General features: G+C 48.3%; 1 protein-coding gene across 1 annotated transcript; it reads left to right on the top strand.

The window, feature by feature from the left end:
- The first annotated feature begins 2,428 nt into the window (after nucleotides 1-2,428).
- Nucleotides 2,429-5,050, top strand: LOC122011050. Its single transcript, XM_042567492.1, has 3 exons — nucleotides 2,429-3,472; nucleotides 3,521-4,083; nucleotides 4,837-5,050. Exons 1-3 carry the CDS (start codon nucleotides 2,429-2,431, stop codon nucleotides 5,048-5,050), a joined length of 1,821 nt encoding a protein of 606 aa, XP_042423426.1.
- Nucleotides 5,051-15,180: the final 10,130 nt, after the last annotated feature.

The following is a 15,180-nucleotide window of genomic DNA, read 5'->3' as shown; positions in this document are numbered from 1 at the left end:
GTCGAGCGGCGAAGGAAGATCGACCGGAGCAGTACTCCACTTGGGCGCAGAATAAAGGACAGACCGACACACCAGGAGACGTTCTGCCCGCCCCTATTCCATTCCATCGGGCACTATTCCAAACTCCCTCTGAGCTCACCCTGGCTAACCAAGGATCATCCGATGAGGCTCTCGCTCGGGATGTCAAGAAGGGCAAGGCGCCTCAGACCGATGCTTCTCCTGAGCGGATCAATCGCCAATTCTCAGAGGCGATTCTGCATGATCCGCTCCCGAGGCACTATGCCCCCAGGAAATTGAAGAGTACAATGGTGCGACTGACCTAGACGACCATCTCGGTAAGTTCGATAACGCTACTACTCTCCATCAATACACTGACGGAGTTAAATGCCGAGTCTTCCTCACTACCCTATCCGGCTCGGCACAATAATGGTTCCGGAGGTTGCCAGACGGATCAATTCGGAGTTTTAATGACTTCCAAACGGCGTTCCTCCACCACTTCGCAAGTAGCAGGCACTATCAGAAGACGAGCGTCAGCCTATTCTCCATGAAGCAGGGGCCCAGAGAGACTCTCCGAGCCTACATTCCACGATTCAACCAGGCGGCCATGGATATCCCGATAGTTTCATCCGTGACCATGATACACGCCTTCACCCAAGGACTAACCGATGGGGATTTCTTCCGTCCGCACATCCAGAAGCCGCTTCGCGATTACGACCATATGTTAAAAAAGGCAAGTGAGTACATTAACGTGGAGGAGGCCCAGGCGGCCAGAAGGAAGGAGACGCCTACTGAACCACCGGTGTCAACCGAGCGGAGGCAGCCAGCCGGTCAGTCAACCACCCAGAGGGCTCGAGCCAAGGGGATGAGACCATATCAAGAAGCTAGACCACGTGCCGTTCAGCATGTGACATTCGAACGGCCGAAGGCAAGGGGAAAGGTATGGACTCCCATGTTTTGTTCCCTACACCAGTCGGCTAGTCACAACACCCGCGACTGTCGAAGGTTCGCCCTAGTTGTCTCGCCAACGCCAAGAAACTATCGCCATCGATCGCCCTCGCCCAACCAGCGGCATCGACACCAGGACGCCGGGCGCCCAGAAGTTAGGCGATCATCCGAGCAGCCACATCACGGTGATCAGCCCCGGACCTCTCACGAGCGAGCTAGACCATCCGCACGGGAGGTAGAAAATAAAAGCAACGCCGCTCGGGGGGAGATCAGTATCATAGCAGGGGGACCCACCGACGGAGATTCCAACCGAGCAAGAAAGTCGCACGCCAGGCAGCTCAGGATTTCACGTGGTCGGCTGCAGTCAAGAGCGGGCACAGGGGCCCGAGATCAGCTTCGGGCCCATAGACATAGAAGGTGTTGAAGTGCTGCACGACGACGCCCTTATCATCTATGCGGTAATAGCAAATTATACTATCCACCGCATATTCATAGATACAGGCAGTTCAGTCAACATCATCTTCAAAAAGGCATTTGACCAGCTTCAAATTGACCGATTCGAGCTGCTGCCGATGGCAACCCCTTGTATGGGTTCACTGGTAACGAGGTTATGCCGGTCGGGCAAACAAGGTTGGCTATCTCGCTAGGAGAAGAGCCACTTCGGAGGACGCGGACCACCAACTTCATCATGGTCGATGCTCCCTCCGCATACAATGTGATATTGGGGCGACCGGCTCTCAATGAGTTCAGGGCAGTCGTCTCCACTTTTTGTCAGAAGGTCAAGTTCCCCGTAGAGGATCAAGTAGGAGAAGTTCGGGGAGATCAACTGGCCACCCGACGATGTTATGTGGAGATGGTCCGCGCTGAATCCAGGTCCGCTCGGAAAACATCGCGCCTTGAGGTAAACACCATAACCGTGAAGCCTCGGACCTTAGTTTATAAGGAAAAAGAGGAGGTGCAGATTCAGCCTTGCCGGCCGGAAGCCACCACCTTCATTGCATCCGACCTGGAAGAGGGACAGAAGGAAGAGCTGATCACGTGCCTATAGCAGAACCATGACGTCTTCGCATGGTCGACACACGAGCTACCAGGCATCTCACCAAGTATCGCGCAACATGAGCTCCATGCCCGAACGGGTGCTCGGTTGGTGAAGCAAAGGAAGAGGGACTTTAGTGCCGAGCAGAACGTCATCATCCGAGCGGAAGTCGAGAAGCTTCTGGAGACCGCCCATATACGGGAGGTGCAGTTCCCGAGCTGGCTCGAGAATGTGGTGCTGGTCTCCAAGCCGGGTCATAAGTGGAGGGTCTGCATCGACTTTCGGGATTTGAATAAGGTATGCCCAAAAGACTTCTACCCTCTGCCCCGAATTGCCCAAATGGTGGACTCGACCGCTGGATGTGAGCTAATATGCATGCTAGATGCCTATCAGGGATACCACCAAGTACCGCTCACCCGGGATGATAAGGAGAAAGTGAGTTTCATTATGGCGGACGACACCTACTGCTACAACGTGATACCGTTCGGATTAAAAAACGCCAGGGCTACATACCAACGGTTGATGAACAAAGTGTTCCGGAAGCAGATCGAGCGCAACCTGGAGGTATATGTTGATGACATACTCATTAAATCACTCCGAGCGGTCGATCTTTGTGCAGATATAGAGGAGACCTTCCGGACGCTGAGGATGTATGGAGTCAAGTTGAACCCTCAGAAGTGTCTGTTTGGAGCAAAAAGTGGACGCTTCCTGGGCTACATCATCACCGAGCGGGGCATAGAGGCGAATCCTAGCAAAGTAAAGGCATTGCAGGACATGCCACCTCCCAGAAACCTGAAGGAAGTGCAACGCCTCGCCGGTCGGATAACTGCTCTGTCGCGGTTCATCTCCAGGACGGTCGATCGGAGCCTGCCTTTTTTCAAGATTCTGCACCGAGCTACCAAATTCCAGTGGGACAGAGAATGTGATAAGACGTTTAAAGAATTAAAGGTTTATCTAAACTCTTTACCTATATTAGATAAGCCAACTGCCGGCAAGCTACTCTGCATCTACTTATCCTCGACCGAGCATGCTGTTGGCTCGGCGTTTGTGCAGCAGGACGATGAAGAGCAGACAGTGTACTTTCTGAGTCACATTCTAAAGGATGCCGAGTCCCGCTACACTGGTCTAGAAAAACTTGCCTTCGCGCTAGTCCTCGCCACTCGGAGGCTCCGACGTTATTTCCTCGCGCACACAATAATCGTCATGATGAACAACCCACTGGGGAGAGTCCTCCTCAACCCGGAGGCATCCGGGCGGCTGATTAAGTGGACTACCGAACTCAATGAATTCAATATCCAGTATCAGCCTCGCACGGCGATTAAGGCGCAGTCCTTGGCAGATTTCATCATCGAAGTGCAGAATCCTGAACCCGAAGCTTTATGGAGAATATATGTGGACGAGTCATCCACCCGGCTCGGGAGTGACATAGGTATTCTATTGCTTTCTCCTCAAGAAGAACGGATGTATCTGTCCGTCCGGATGGAATACCGGGCAACCAATAATGAAGTAGAGTATGAAGCCCTCATAGCTGGCTTGTAGGCCGCTCGACATGTGGGAGAGAGCCGAGTGGCGATCTACTCAGACTCTCAGCTTGCCGCCCAGCAACTCTCAGGAGCTTTCGAGATAAACAACGTAAGGCTCAAGCTTTACGCGGAGACCTTTGAAAAGCTTAAAGCCAACTTATGCAAAGTCGTTATACAGAAAATCCCCCGAGCGGAGAACCAGGCAGCGGATGAGTTGGCTAAACTTGCAAGTGCAATATCGCCGATTGTCATCCAACAACCGATCGAGCAAGTGTCCTTAGTGGCTCACATCGACAGGATGGAAGGCCTCGCGTTCCCGGGTGACTGGAGGACGACGATCATGGAATTTTTGCGATCGGGAGCTACGCCTTCCGATCAGGAAGAGGCCCGGCTGCTAAGAAAGAGAGCTGGTCGGTTCACCCTCATCGGGGATCAGCTCTACAAAAAAACTTTTTCCCGTCCGTTATTGAAGTGCGTCAGCTCGGAGGACGTGGAATATATACTAAAAGAAATGCATCACGAGTCTTGTGGAGGACACCCGGGCGGCCACTCGTTGGCAAGGAAGATTTTGCTAGCCAGGTACTTTTGGCCGACCCTCCAGGAAGATGCCGCTCGGACCGTCGCCACGTGCCTTTCCTGTCATAAATACCACAGCTTCACCCATCAACCAACGGAGGAGATGAAGGCATCCACGGTATCCTGACCGTTCGATCAATGGGATATTGTGGGACCTTTCCCTACGGCGACCGGACAGCGGAAGTTTCTACTTGTAGCGGTGGACTATTTCTCCAAATGGGTCGAGGCCGAGCCGCTGGAAAAAATAACCGAGCAGATGGTCAAGAAGTTTATCTCGCAGCATATAATATGTCAGTTCGGCATCCCACGAAGGCTCGTGTCTGACAATGGTCAACAGTTCGTCGGCCAATAGCTCAGAGAATGGTGTGAGGGATATGACATTCGGCAGCACTTCACCTCCGTGGCCTACCCACAAAGCAACGGGCAAGCGGAAGTCGCCAATCGGGAAATCCTACGTATTCTTCGGGTTCGGCTCGACCGTGTCGAAGGTAGCTGGGTGGATGAGCTTCCAAGTGTACTATGGGTGATCCGGACAACCCCAAAGGAAGGAACGGGAGTTACGCCTTTCCACTTGGTATATAGAGGTGAGGTTGTCGTTCCCGTGGAGGTCGGAATAGAGTCTGATCGGGTGCGATGATACGACAATGATAATGCCGAACGGAGGCAGCTAGAGATGGACTTGATAGACGAGACGCGAGCCAAATCAGCCGTTTGGCTAATGGCATACTGACAGAGAATGAAGCAGAATTACAACAGGCGAGTGATCCCCAGGGCATTCCAAGTTGGCGACCAAGTATGGAAAAAGGTGAAGTCGGTCGGCAATGTGAGAAAGTTGGAGGCTCCATGGGTTGGGCCCTTCAAGGTCATCAAGAAGCTCCGATCGGGCGCCTACTACCTGGAATATGAAGATGGATGGCAGCGAGAACGACCCTGGAGTGCTAACCATCTCCAGCTGTACCGAGCTGGGTGAAAGGTGCGCCATTGTAATTCATTTTGTATATTTCTGTTTTGCGGCACCTTTTGACTGCAGGAATGAAATCATGAAACACAAAGGTATACCAAATTCACGCCGAACGACCGAGCTCCATCAGACTGTCGAGCAGCGATGTTAAATGCCAGAGTTGAACCGGCGACTATAGACCCCCGGCCTGAAGATCGTCGAGTGGTGACGTTAAACGCAAAAGTCGAATCGACGACTATAAATCCCCCGGCCTGAAGACCATCGAGCGGCGACCTTAAACGCCAGAGTCGAACCGACGACTATAAACCCCCCGGCCTGAAGACCGTCAAGCTGCGACGTTAAATGCCAGAGTCGAACCGGCGACTATAAACCCCCCGGCCTGAAGACCGTCGAACGAAGACGTTAAACGCCAGAGTCGAACCGACGACTATAAACCCCCTGGCCTGAAGACCGTCGAGCGGCAACATTAAACGTCAGAGTCGAATCGGCGACTACAAACCCCCTGGCCTGAAGACCGTCGAACGACGACGTTAAACGCCAGAGTCGAACCGGCGACTATAAACCCCCCGGTCTGAAGACCGTGGAGCGACGACGTTAAACGCCAGAGTCAATCCGGCGATTATAAATCCCCCGGCCTAAAGACCATCGAGCGGCGATGTTAAACGCCAGAGTCGAACCGGCGACTATAAACTCCTGGCCTGAAGACCGTTGAGCGGCTACGATATGGCTCGACATTTGGTGATGGTCAAGGGACGACCATAAATCTCAGGGGTAAGGAAAGAACTATGACCCTCTGGCATGGCACCCTATCGAGTCACATGACTATTTACACCAACCAGAAAAAGCATACTAACAGGGAGAGAAAGCAAACAGGATAGCTTCATTGAAAATAAGGTTTTCCGGCCGAGCGGCGGGATTACACGAACACTTGGACCTCACTCGAGGTAGTTAAAAAGGTGTTTAGGTATGATGCGGAGGAGTGCGGCGTGTTCCTAGACAGGGATGGTCATGGACTCTACAAGGTGACCCTTGGCTTTCAGATGATCCGCCGTAACAGTGATGGCCAACTCAAAGGCGAGAACGAGCCGTTCGCAGACCTTCTGGAGCGAATATAGTTCTGCTTCATTACAGTGAAGCGGCTCAGCTCGGCCTCTTGATACTCTTTAAGGGCAGCCCGGGATGCCTCAAGTGCATCTTGGAGGGTCTTCATTTCCTCCTTCAGAGCTGCCACCTCCGCCAAGCGGCCTTTTTTCTCGACGTCCAGCAGGTCAGCCAATTCCTTCACCCGCTGCTCCAGGGCTCGGGCTTCTACGTTCTTCGCGTCCAGATCGACGATGGCACTATTCTTCTGAGTAGTCGCTAGCTCTATCTTATGGTCGAAGGCTTTGACCTGCTTCTCGAATTGGCCGAGCAGGTACGCCTGATCAGCCGATTTCTTCGGCTCGACCTCCAACAGTCCCTTCGTCTTGGTCAGCTCTGCCTGCAGCTCGGCATAGGACGATCCCCGAGAGGAAGACGGGCCGCCGGAGATTTTGAGCTTCTTCAGCTCATCCTCTGGCATTGCCATACGATTGGCAACAACCATGCTGCCCACCTAGTTCTGTCAAATAAGGAGCTGTTGAGTACCGCTTGGAAAGATCACGCGAAAGAGTTCTTGACAGAAAACTTACGTCGGTGGCGTGCTGTAGGTAGCTGTTGGCCAACAGACCGGGAGGCATTGCAGCAACACGAGCGCGGGCGTCCTCCCATACTTTGGTGAGTGGTCCTCGGATGGTGATAATGTGTTCAGGGGCCATAGGCCGATCAGATTCCGCCATGTATGCCTTTGTTGGAAGGTGCAGAACGACCTTTATTGTTCGACGCCCACCCGGTGCTGTGTGAACGGACGCTGAGAGACCAGACAGCTGGTCGGCGAGTGTAGAGAGTATACCCGAGCGGTGGAGCCTCTGACGCGCTGGAAGCAAGGAGCTGACGGCTGCGCCGCGACAGGGTCCGTTGGCGGATCTAGCTGGGAAGGGGTCCAATCGGAGGAGAGGGCCTCAATGGGGACAGGATTGTCTCTGGGGGAGATCGGGCCCGACCCGTCTGCTCGGACAATGGGAAGATCGTCCCCCGACTCAGAGTCATCACCCCGAGCACCAGGTTGTTTGCTAGAAGTTGCGCCAATCTCAACGGGAGAGGTCCGAGCGGCGGACTCCCCCACAACCATTTCGCTCTCACCCTCATGAGAGCCGACCGGAGCAATGCCAAGGCGCTCCATTTCTTTGGCTGCTACCGCCTCGATCGCGTCTATTTTCTGCTTCAGGATACTGAACAACACGGACTCCATCACGATGCTCGTTGTGAAAGGAAAGGAAGAAAATCAGTTAGACTCAAAACAAATAATTAAGTAAGTTCCTTACCAAAGCTGTTCGTGAGCTTGGTTCGGCTCGGACTCAGACCAAACATATACATCACTCCCTCTGGTAGCAGCTTATGGATATCGAACTTCAGGCTGGCCAACATACTTGCAGCTTGGAGATAGTCCAGTCGGGTTTTATATCTCTTCAGCACTGGAGGAGTAGGAAGTCTGACTTGCCACTTTGTTCAGAAAGGCGGCAGCTCGGGGAGTCGCAGGTAGAAAAAGTAATCCTTCCAGTATTTATTAGAGGAAGGCATCTTATCAAAAAAGACTAAGCTGATCCGAGACTGGAACAGATAAATGCCCAGCTCGGACTACTTGGGATAATAAAAATAGTAAAAAACCTCAGGATGGAGAGATATGTTGTGGATTTTGAACAACACCACAACCCCACACAAGAGGCGAAAAGAATTAGGGACGAGCTGGGCGATCGGAATGCGAAAGAAGTTATAGACTTTGATGATGAAGGGGTGGATAGGAAACTGCAATCCGACCACAAACTGATCTCGAAACACACAGATCATGCCGCGCGGCGGTATATGTGGCCGATCAGAAGGCGAGGCCAAAATGAGTTCAAAATCAGAAGGAATAGTGAAGGCATTGGTAAGGTTCTCCGCGTCACTCGCGTCGAACCACGACTCCATTGTCGTGTACCATGGGCCTGGAGCCAGTTCCGAAGGCTGAGAAGAACTAGCCATCACCGGAACCGTAGAAAGAGCAAAAGCGGAAGAAAGGCAAAGGGGTCGATGAAGAAGATGATCGGAACAATAGAAAACGGGCGCAAACACTACCAGAATGTGAAGAGAAACGCGAAAGAATGAAGAGGCAAAAGGCGGAGAATCCTTACAGAGAAGAGGATGGTCGAAGGAGAGGAAGAGTTGCCGGAATGCGAAGGAACGGATTCGTCGTAGTGCTGAACGTAACCGGAAGCCTCTGGACGCACGAACACAATGCTGCGGCGGAGGAGGCGGTGAAAGTTTTATAAAGGTTGGGTTCGATTCCTCCGAGCCGTTAGATTCAGGTCACAGGACCCGAGGACCGGATCCCACCGTATAATTCAAAAAGGCCAAAGGTCACATCAACCTGACGATCCGATCATGCGGTGATGGCGCCGTCGCCACGCGTCACTCACTCATAGGGTCGCATTTAATGAGCTCCATTACGCAGGCGTGGCCGCGTGCTCAGCCTTAATGGCGAGGATTTGCACGAATTCCGAGGAGATCTTTAAGACGTCAGCATTGACCGTCACCGGGTCAATAAGACAATCAACGACCATCGTAGTGCCTCAATGGTTAGACTGCCGAGCGGCCGTGTGTCACCTTCATAGCGCCCGAGCAGAGAAGCACTTACGTCAACGGCGGAGCGGCCGCCGGGCCACCAAACTAATAGTCCAGTCAGTCGGACTTACGACCTCCTTCGACTAGACTTGAAGGGAAAGCACGTGATCCGGTGGTAAGAAATGGAGGGCCCGCATGAGTAGGGGTCAACAACACGTGGAGGTCAAAGTCAAGATGGTCAACCTAAGAGTTTGGACGAGTGGAGAGACTCGCCTGGGCGATCGGCTGGAATAGCGCCCAGGTCGGCGTGACGACAACTCGACCTCAGGTCGGGTTTCCGACGCTCATGAGTGCTCGTATAAAAGAGATGATCCGCCGGGTGGCCTGTCTGCTTGGTTGAGCGGTAGATCGACTAAGGCTGCAAGCCTGTCCAAGTATATGACCGAGTGGCCTTCTCACTCGGTCTGGTACACTTGCACTCCCGGATGCCAGGATAGCCGAGCGGTCCTCCCGCTCAACCTAGTAACCAACAAAAGACTCAGAAGAGGACAAAGGGGGCAGCTGGTGATATCCTTCTCGAGACATGTGTCGCCGACAGACAGCATGGTCGGCGGTTGGATCGGACAGAGAATCGTACTGTGAAAGTTTCCACTGTCATGTCAGAGATATGCTCGGACGATTGCGGTATGGCATCAGGCACACTTTTCTGACACGTCCATTCCGAGGTATGCTTTGAGGAGCGTGCACGCCTCGAGAAGCATGCGCGCGCCTCCCAGGGATCCTATATAAGGACTCTAAGACTTCGACGGAGGTATGCATTCATCTTTACTGTAGCTACAATCCTCATCTTGTTACTCTGCTTCTCCTTCCGTTGCCTGATTTGAGCATCGGAGGGTCGTCGCCGGGAACCCCTTCCCGGCTCGACTTTGTTGCAAGTTCGCCGGAGGTCCGCGTCATCCGAAGATAGCAGCCGCGTCATCCGAAGACAGCAGAGAGCGCTACGTCCCCAATGTTCATCGACTCAACTCCCGGACAGAATCAATATATATATATATATCCTTGTGCGGCTACAAAGCTTCCAGATCCACCATTTTGAAAAAAAAAGTTTCAAGATCCTCGCGTCCCTTGTCGTCTCTCTCGTTAAACCTCTGAAGAGAAGCTAGGACAATCCTATTTTGCCGTCGCGATGTTGTCCTAGCCCTCCGATGTTCCTCGCTCTTAGATCCTCGTGTGGTTACGAAGCTTCCACACGCCCCTCACCGCCCCATTGTTCTTGTTGCCAACCTCTAGCCGCCGCAACCCCTTTTTGTGAGACTCGTTATCTTTGCTGGATCTCTCTTCTACTTCCCATTGTTCATAATTTTTTTCTCTTCTATTTGTTTCTCTCAAGCTGGATGTATCCATTTCTGAAATTAAAACAGTTGGAAATTCTGAAATTAACAATTGTTGGATCTTGTACATGAGCTTCACAGTTTAAATGTTCAGGGCTTAAAGTATTCTATAAAAAACATGTTGGTTATGGTCATTCTTATTTATATTTCCATGAATCTTTAGAGGATGCATTCTTCTTGCCCATTCCACATGAGAATACTGTGTTAGATTAATGGCAACATTTTTTATGTATATTTGATTTAGAATGTTTTTCTGCCTATATAATGATGATATGCAAAGTTTCATTTCATCTAAATTTGAAAATTCCTAGCAATGGATGAAAATTGTGGTGAAGATCAGTTATACACTCCTCAAGTTGCAAATGATCGAAAGCCAAAATATGGGATGGAATTCTCATCAATAGATGAGATATTTTCATTCTATAACCAATATGCACATGAATCCGGATTTAGTACAAGGATAAATAGTAGCAAGAAAAATAAGATGATAAATAAAGTTGTGTGGAAAATATTTGTATACTTTAAAGAAGGGCATATGGATGATCAACAGAATAAACAAGCAAAAGGTGATCAACAGACAAGAGAAAGAGCATGTGGTGAAGTTAGAACTAGTTACAATTGAAAGATTTCACTTGTCAAGAAACAAACTGGACAAGCATGGGTTGTCACTAACTTTATGAAAGGCCATAATCATCCACTCTTGACTCCTTTAAAAGTACATTTGCTACACCCACATCATAATATTTTAGTAGCAAAAAAGGCATTGACTCAGCAGTTTTCAGACGTTAATGTGCCAACTTGTCAACAAATATGATTAATAGAGATAGAGTATAGAGGGTCCGAATGAGTAAGTTGCTCAGAAAGAGATATTAAAAACTTTGAGAAAGAGCTAAGGAATGAACAAAAGGATATCGATGTCGAAACACTAATCGAGCTATTTACATTTGATAAAGAGGAAAATTTAGTTTTTTTTAATACAGGACTGATTTAGATAACAAATTTAGTAGGTATTTTTAGATTGATCATGTATCAAAAATGGCATACGGAGTATTTGGTGATTTAGTTGTATTTGATACAATATATAACACCAACACATAGGGGTTGAATTTTGCACCATTTGTAGGAGTTAATCATCATCACCAGACAATTATTTTTTGTTATCGCTTTATAAGTGATGAGAAAATTGAATTTGTTGTTTGGCTGATTAACAAGTTTATAGATCAGGATCAGGATCCTGTTATGAAAAAGTTATTGTCCAAGTTTTCTCTCAGACAGTGCATCGATATTGTTTATAGCACATACTGAACAAATTTCTAGAAAATTTGCATCCTTTGACTTTTTGTAACTACTATCAAAGTATAAATAATGTCATTAGAAATTCTACAATACCTAATAAATTTGAGAATTCATGAGAAGAGGTTATCAAGTGTGCTAACTTAGAAAAAAATTATTGGTTATCTTTGATATATGAATTGCGACATAAGTGGATGCCAGCTTATTTTAGCCATATATTTTATGCTAGAATGCTAATAGTCAAAGATCTGATGGCTCACATGTATTTTTCAAGAGATATGTCTCAAATAAAAACTCATTAATGGATTTTATCACCCATTTCAATAGGGCACTGAGACACTAAAAATCTAATGAGTTAGTTGCAAACCATATTCATATAAATGACCATCCTAGAATTAAGACAAACTGGCCAATAAAAACTCGAATGATTAAGTTGTACATGAAAAAGAAATGGGTGGAGTTTCAAAGTGAAATGAGTGAGAGTCATGGTTATTATGTGCAACAAGTATCTATGGGAGTTGATACAATGGTTTACCATGTGATGAATTTTCAAAGTTGTTCTTCCTCTAAACCAAGGGTGCTCACGCATGACAAACAGAGGGACAACATATCCTGTAGTTGTAGAAAATTTGAGTTCGATGGTGTTTCATGTAGGCATATGTTAGCTTTTTTCATATCAACCAAGTGTTTTATTTGTCTGATAGGGGGATGAATAGAGGGGGGGGGTGAATACTACTAGAGGGGGGTGAATAGGTGGTCTTGTGCTCATTGCTTGCTTCTTGGTGATGATATGCAATGGAATGAACAAGAAACAAAATTACAACGCTAACACAAGGATTTACTTGGTATCCACCTCAAGAAGAGGTGACTAATCCAAGGATCCACACCTGACACATACTCCACTGATCAAAACACTCCTTCTTGGTCACAGCCGAAGGCGGAGAATCCTTGTACAAACTCACACAATAATATACAACACCCACAAGAAGAAAATACAAAAAATACAAATGAACACTCTTTCTTCTTGCTTACTTGTTGTTTGTTGTTGCCTCTTGAACCTTGGAAGTGTAACTACACTTGTCTCTAAGCGCCTTCAAGAACTGACTGTGAAAGTATGGAGAGAGCTCGTGAATCATCGCTGAGATGCGCTGTTGTCGCTGGAGAGGGATCACGAAGAAGATGCTCGCCAACGGCCATAACCTGCACAACGGTCATATCTCAATTGATTGAATGACTCTTAATCGATTGGGGAGGCTTTGAATCGATCGGCTGATCAATTCAAAGTGCCTCTATGCTCTTTAGAAAATGCCTGAATCGATTGCCCGATCGATTTAACTTCTATTGCGCGATTTTCAGATTCCCAATCGATCGACTGATCGATTGGAGGTTTCAATCGATCAACTAATCGATTCAAAAGCTCACTGTTCACTCAGAAACTCTCCCAATCTATTAACCAATCGATTGGGGAAGTTTTGATTGATTACCTAATCGATCAAGACAGTTTCTGCATAAAATTGCATCAATCAATCGATTAGCTGATTGATTTAGTCCCCTAATCGATTGGCCAATCAATTGGAAAATAGAAATCTGAATAGAGCTTGAAACAAGCTTCGTTTTGCATCTAAGATCATCTCATTTCGATATCCGAGTCAAAAGTTATAGCTTTCGGAAGTTTACTACGTCCGAACTTCCTAATTCCATGTCAACTCCCTATTGGACTTACGATTGCTAAGTGTTCGGTCAACTTTTGACCCATCAGAACTTTCTCTTTGCCAACTTCTCATTGGACTTCTGATCACCAAGTGCGGTCCTCCATGACCCACTTCGATTTACCATCTCGTGTCAAGTGTCCGGTCCTCTATAACCCACTTGGACTTCCTTCCACCAGATGATCGGTCACCCTTGACCCATCTAGATTTCCTTATGCCAAGTATCCGGTCATTCCTTTGACCTACTTGGACTTCTCAATACCAGGTGTCCGGTCAACCTTGACCCACCTGGATTTTCACGTGTCTGGCTTCACTCACCAGGTCTTTCCATCTGCCTAACTTCACTCACTAGGACTTCCTATCTGCCTGGCTTCACTCACCAAGACTTTCATCTAGCTTCACTCACCAGGATTTTCCCACTGCCCGGCTTCACTCACTGGGACTTTCACCTGCCTGGCTTCACTCACCAGGTCTTTCCACTACCCGACTTCACTCACCGGGACTTTCACCTGCCTGGCTTCACTCACCAAGACTTTCACCTAGCTTCATCCACTAGGATTTTTTCACTCACTAGGTCTTTCACCTGATTTCACTCACCAGGATTTCTCATCTGCCTAACCTCCAGTTAGGACTTTCTGATTCAAGTATCTAGTCAACCTTTTGACTTACTTGACTCTTCTTCATATTTAACTGGTCAACCTTAACTAGAGGGGAATTGTATCAACAATCTCCCCAAATGGATGATTGCATCTGCAATCTTCATGTATTGTCAAACATCGAAACTCAAACATCGAGACTCAAGTGTGAGCCAACTCAAGCTTAGTCAACTAGGTCAACCTTAACCAAAAGAATATTGCACCAACAATCTCCCTCTTTTTAATGTTTGACAATACTTTTAAGTTAGGCTAGTCCCATAGCCTTAACTTCCTTTCATGCCACAGTATGAATGAGAGTTTCTTTCATTCTCCCCCTTTCCTAGAGGGCAAACTCCCTATTTAGGTAATGAATGTCTAACTTAAACTCTATATTCTCCCCCTATTGGCACACATCAAAAAGAACTCTCCCCTTGAAGAGTTACTCACCGTTGTTCACAACTTCACTCGTTATTCACAACACCACAATGAAGGTCTCATACCCTTCATTATCTCCAATGCTCACCCTTGAGCATTAACCAATCCAATAATGAAGATCTCATACCCTTCATTATCTTCAATGCCCACCTTTGAGCATTAAATCTCTTCAAAACACAATGAAGGTCCTATAGGTAGATCGGTGGCCGGCTTGAAGGGGTGTTGGATAGACGGCACTCCCAAATCGATCGCTTCTTTACACAGTTAGTTTACGCAAGCGGAATATACTAAAATTAAAAGAATGAAAGCAAAGCAAGAATACAAATGCTAACACGATTCCTTTACGTGGTTCGGAGATTGCTTGCACCTACTCCATAGCGTGTCCTTGAGGTAGACGAACCCTTAATCCTTCAGTGGATCAATCCCCGGCAATCTCCGGCTAGAGTTTACTCCTTCTCGGTGGAGTACATCCTCTCACAAAGGCTCTGTTCCTCTTACAAGATGAACTTAGGTTTAGGAGGAAGAGAGTATGGCTTGAAAGCTTTGGACAATAACAAAGAGTGATTCAACAATAATCAGTAACCTCCTTCATGCCCTAAAGCTTTCTATATATAAGAGGAGAGAGTTGATCATCATATCAACTCATCTCGGCACCAGTCGACTGTCAAACCCATTAGTCGACTGGTGCTTCCGTTGGAGGTAGCCAACGACTACTATGTAGCACCAACAGTTTGCTAACGGTCATTTACCAGTCGACTGGTAAAACTACCAGTCGACTGGTAGTTGTTGGCTGAGCGAACAGAATGCTTCTGTTCGCTCCCAGTCGACTGCACCAGTCGACTGGTCTCGGTTACACACTTACACTCATCCTCTCCGGAGTCACCCTTGAAGCCCTCTTCCTTTAGCCTTCGTCCCTCAGATGCACCCGAGCCCGCGACTCCTCTCCGTGACATCCTTTGCGTTGCCTTGAAGTCCGCTTCCCTCGGCTCCACTCCATT

Source organism: Zingiber officinale, chromosome 8A (assembly GCF_018446385.1).
Source record: "Zingiber officinale cultivar Zhangliang chromosome 8A, Zo_v1.1, whole genome shotgun sequence".
NCBI classification, from domain to species: Eukaryota; Viridiplantae; Streptophyta; class Magnoliopsida; order Zingiberales; family Zingiberaceae; genus Zingiber; species Zingiber officinale.
Note: the sequence above shows the minus strand (reverse complement) of the source record. Positions and strands in the feature narration are given on the sequence as shown.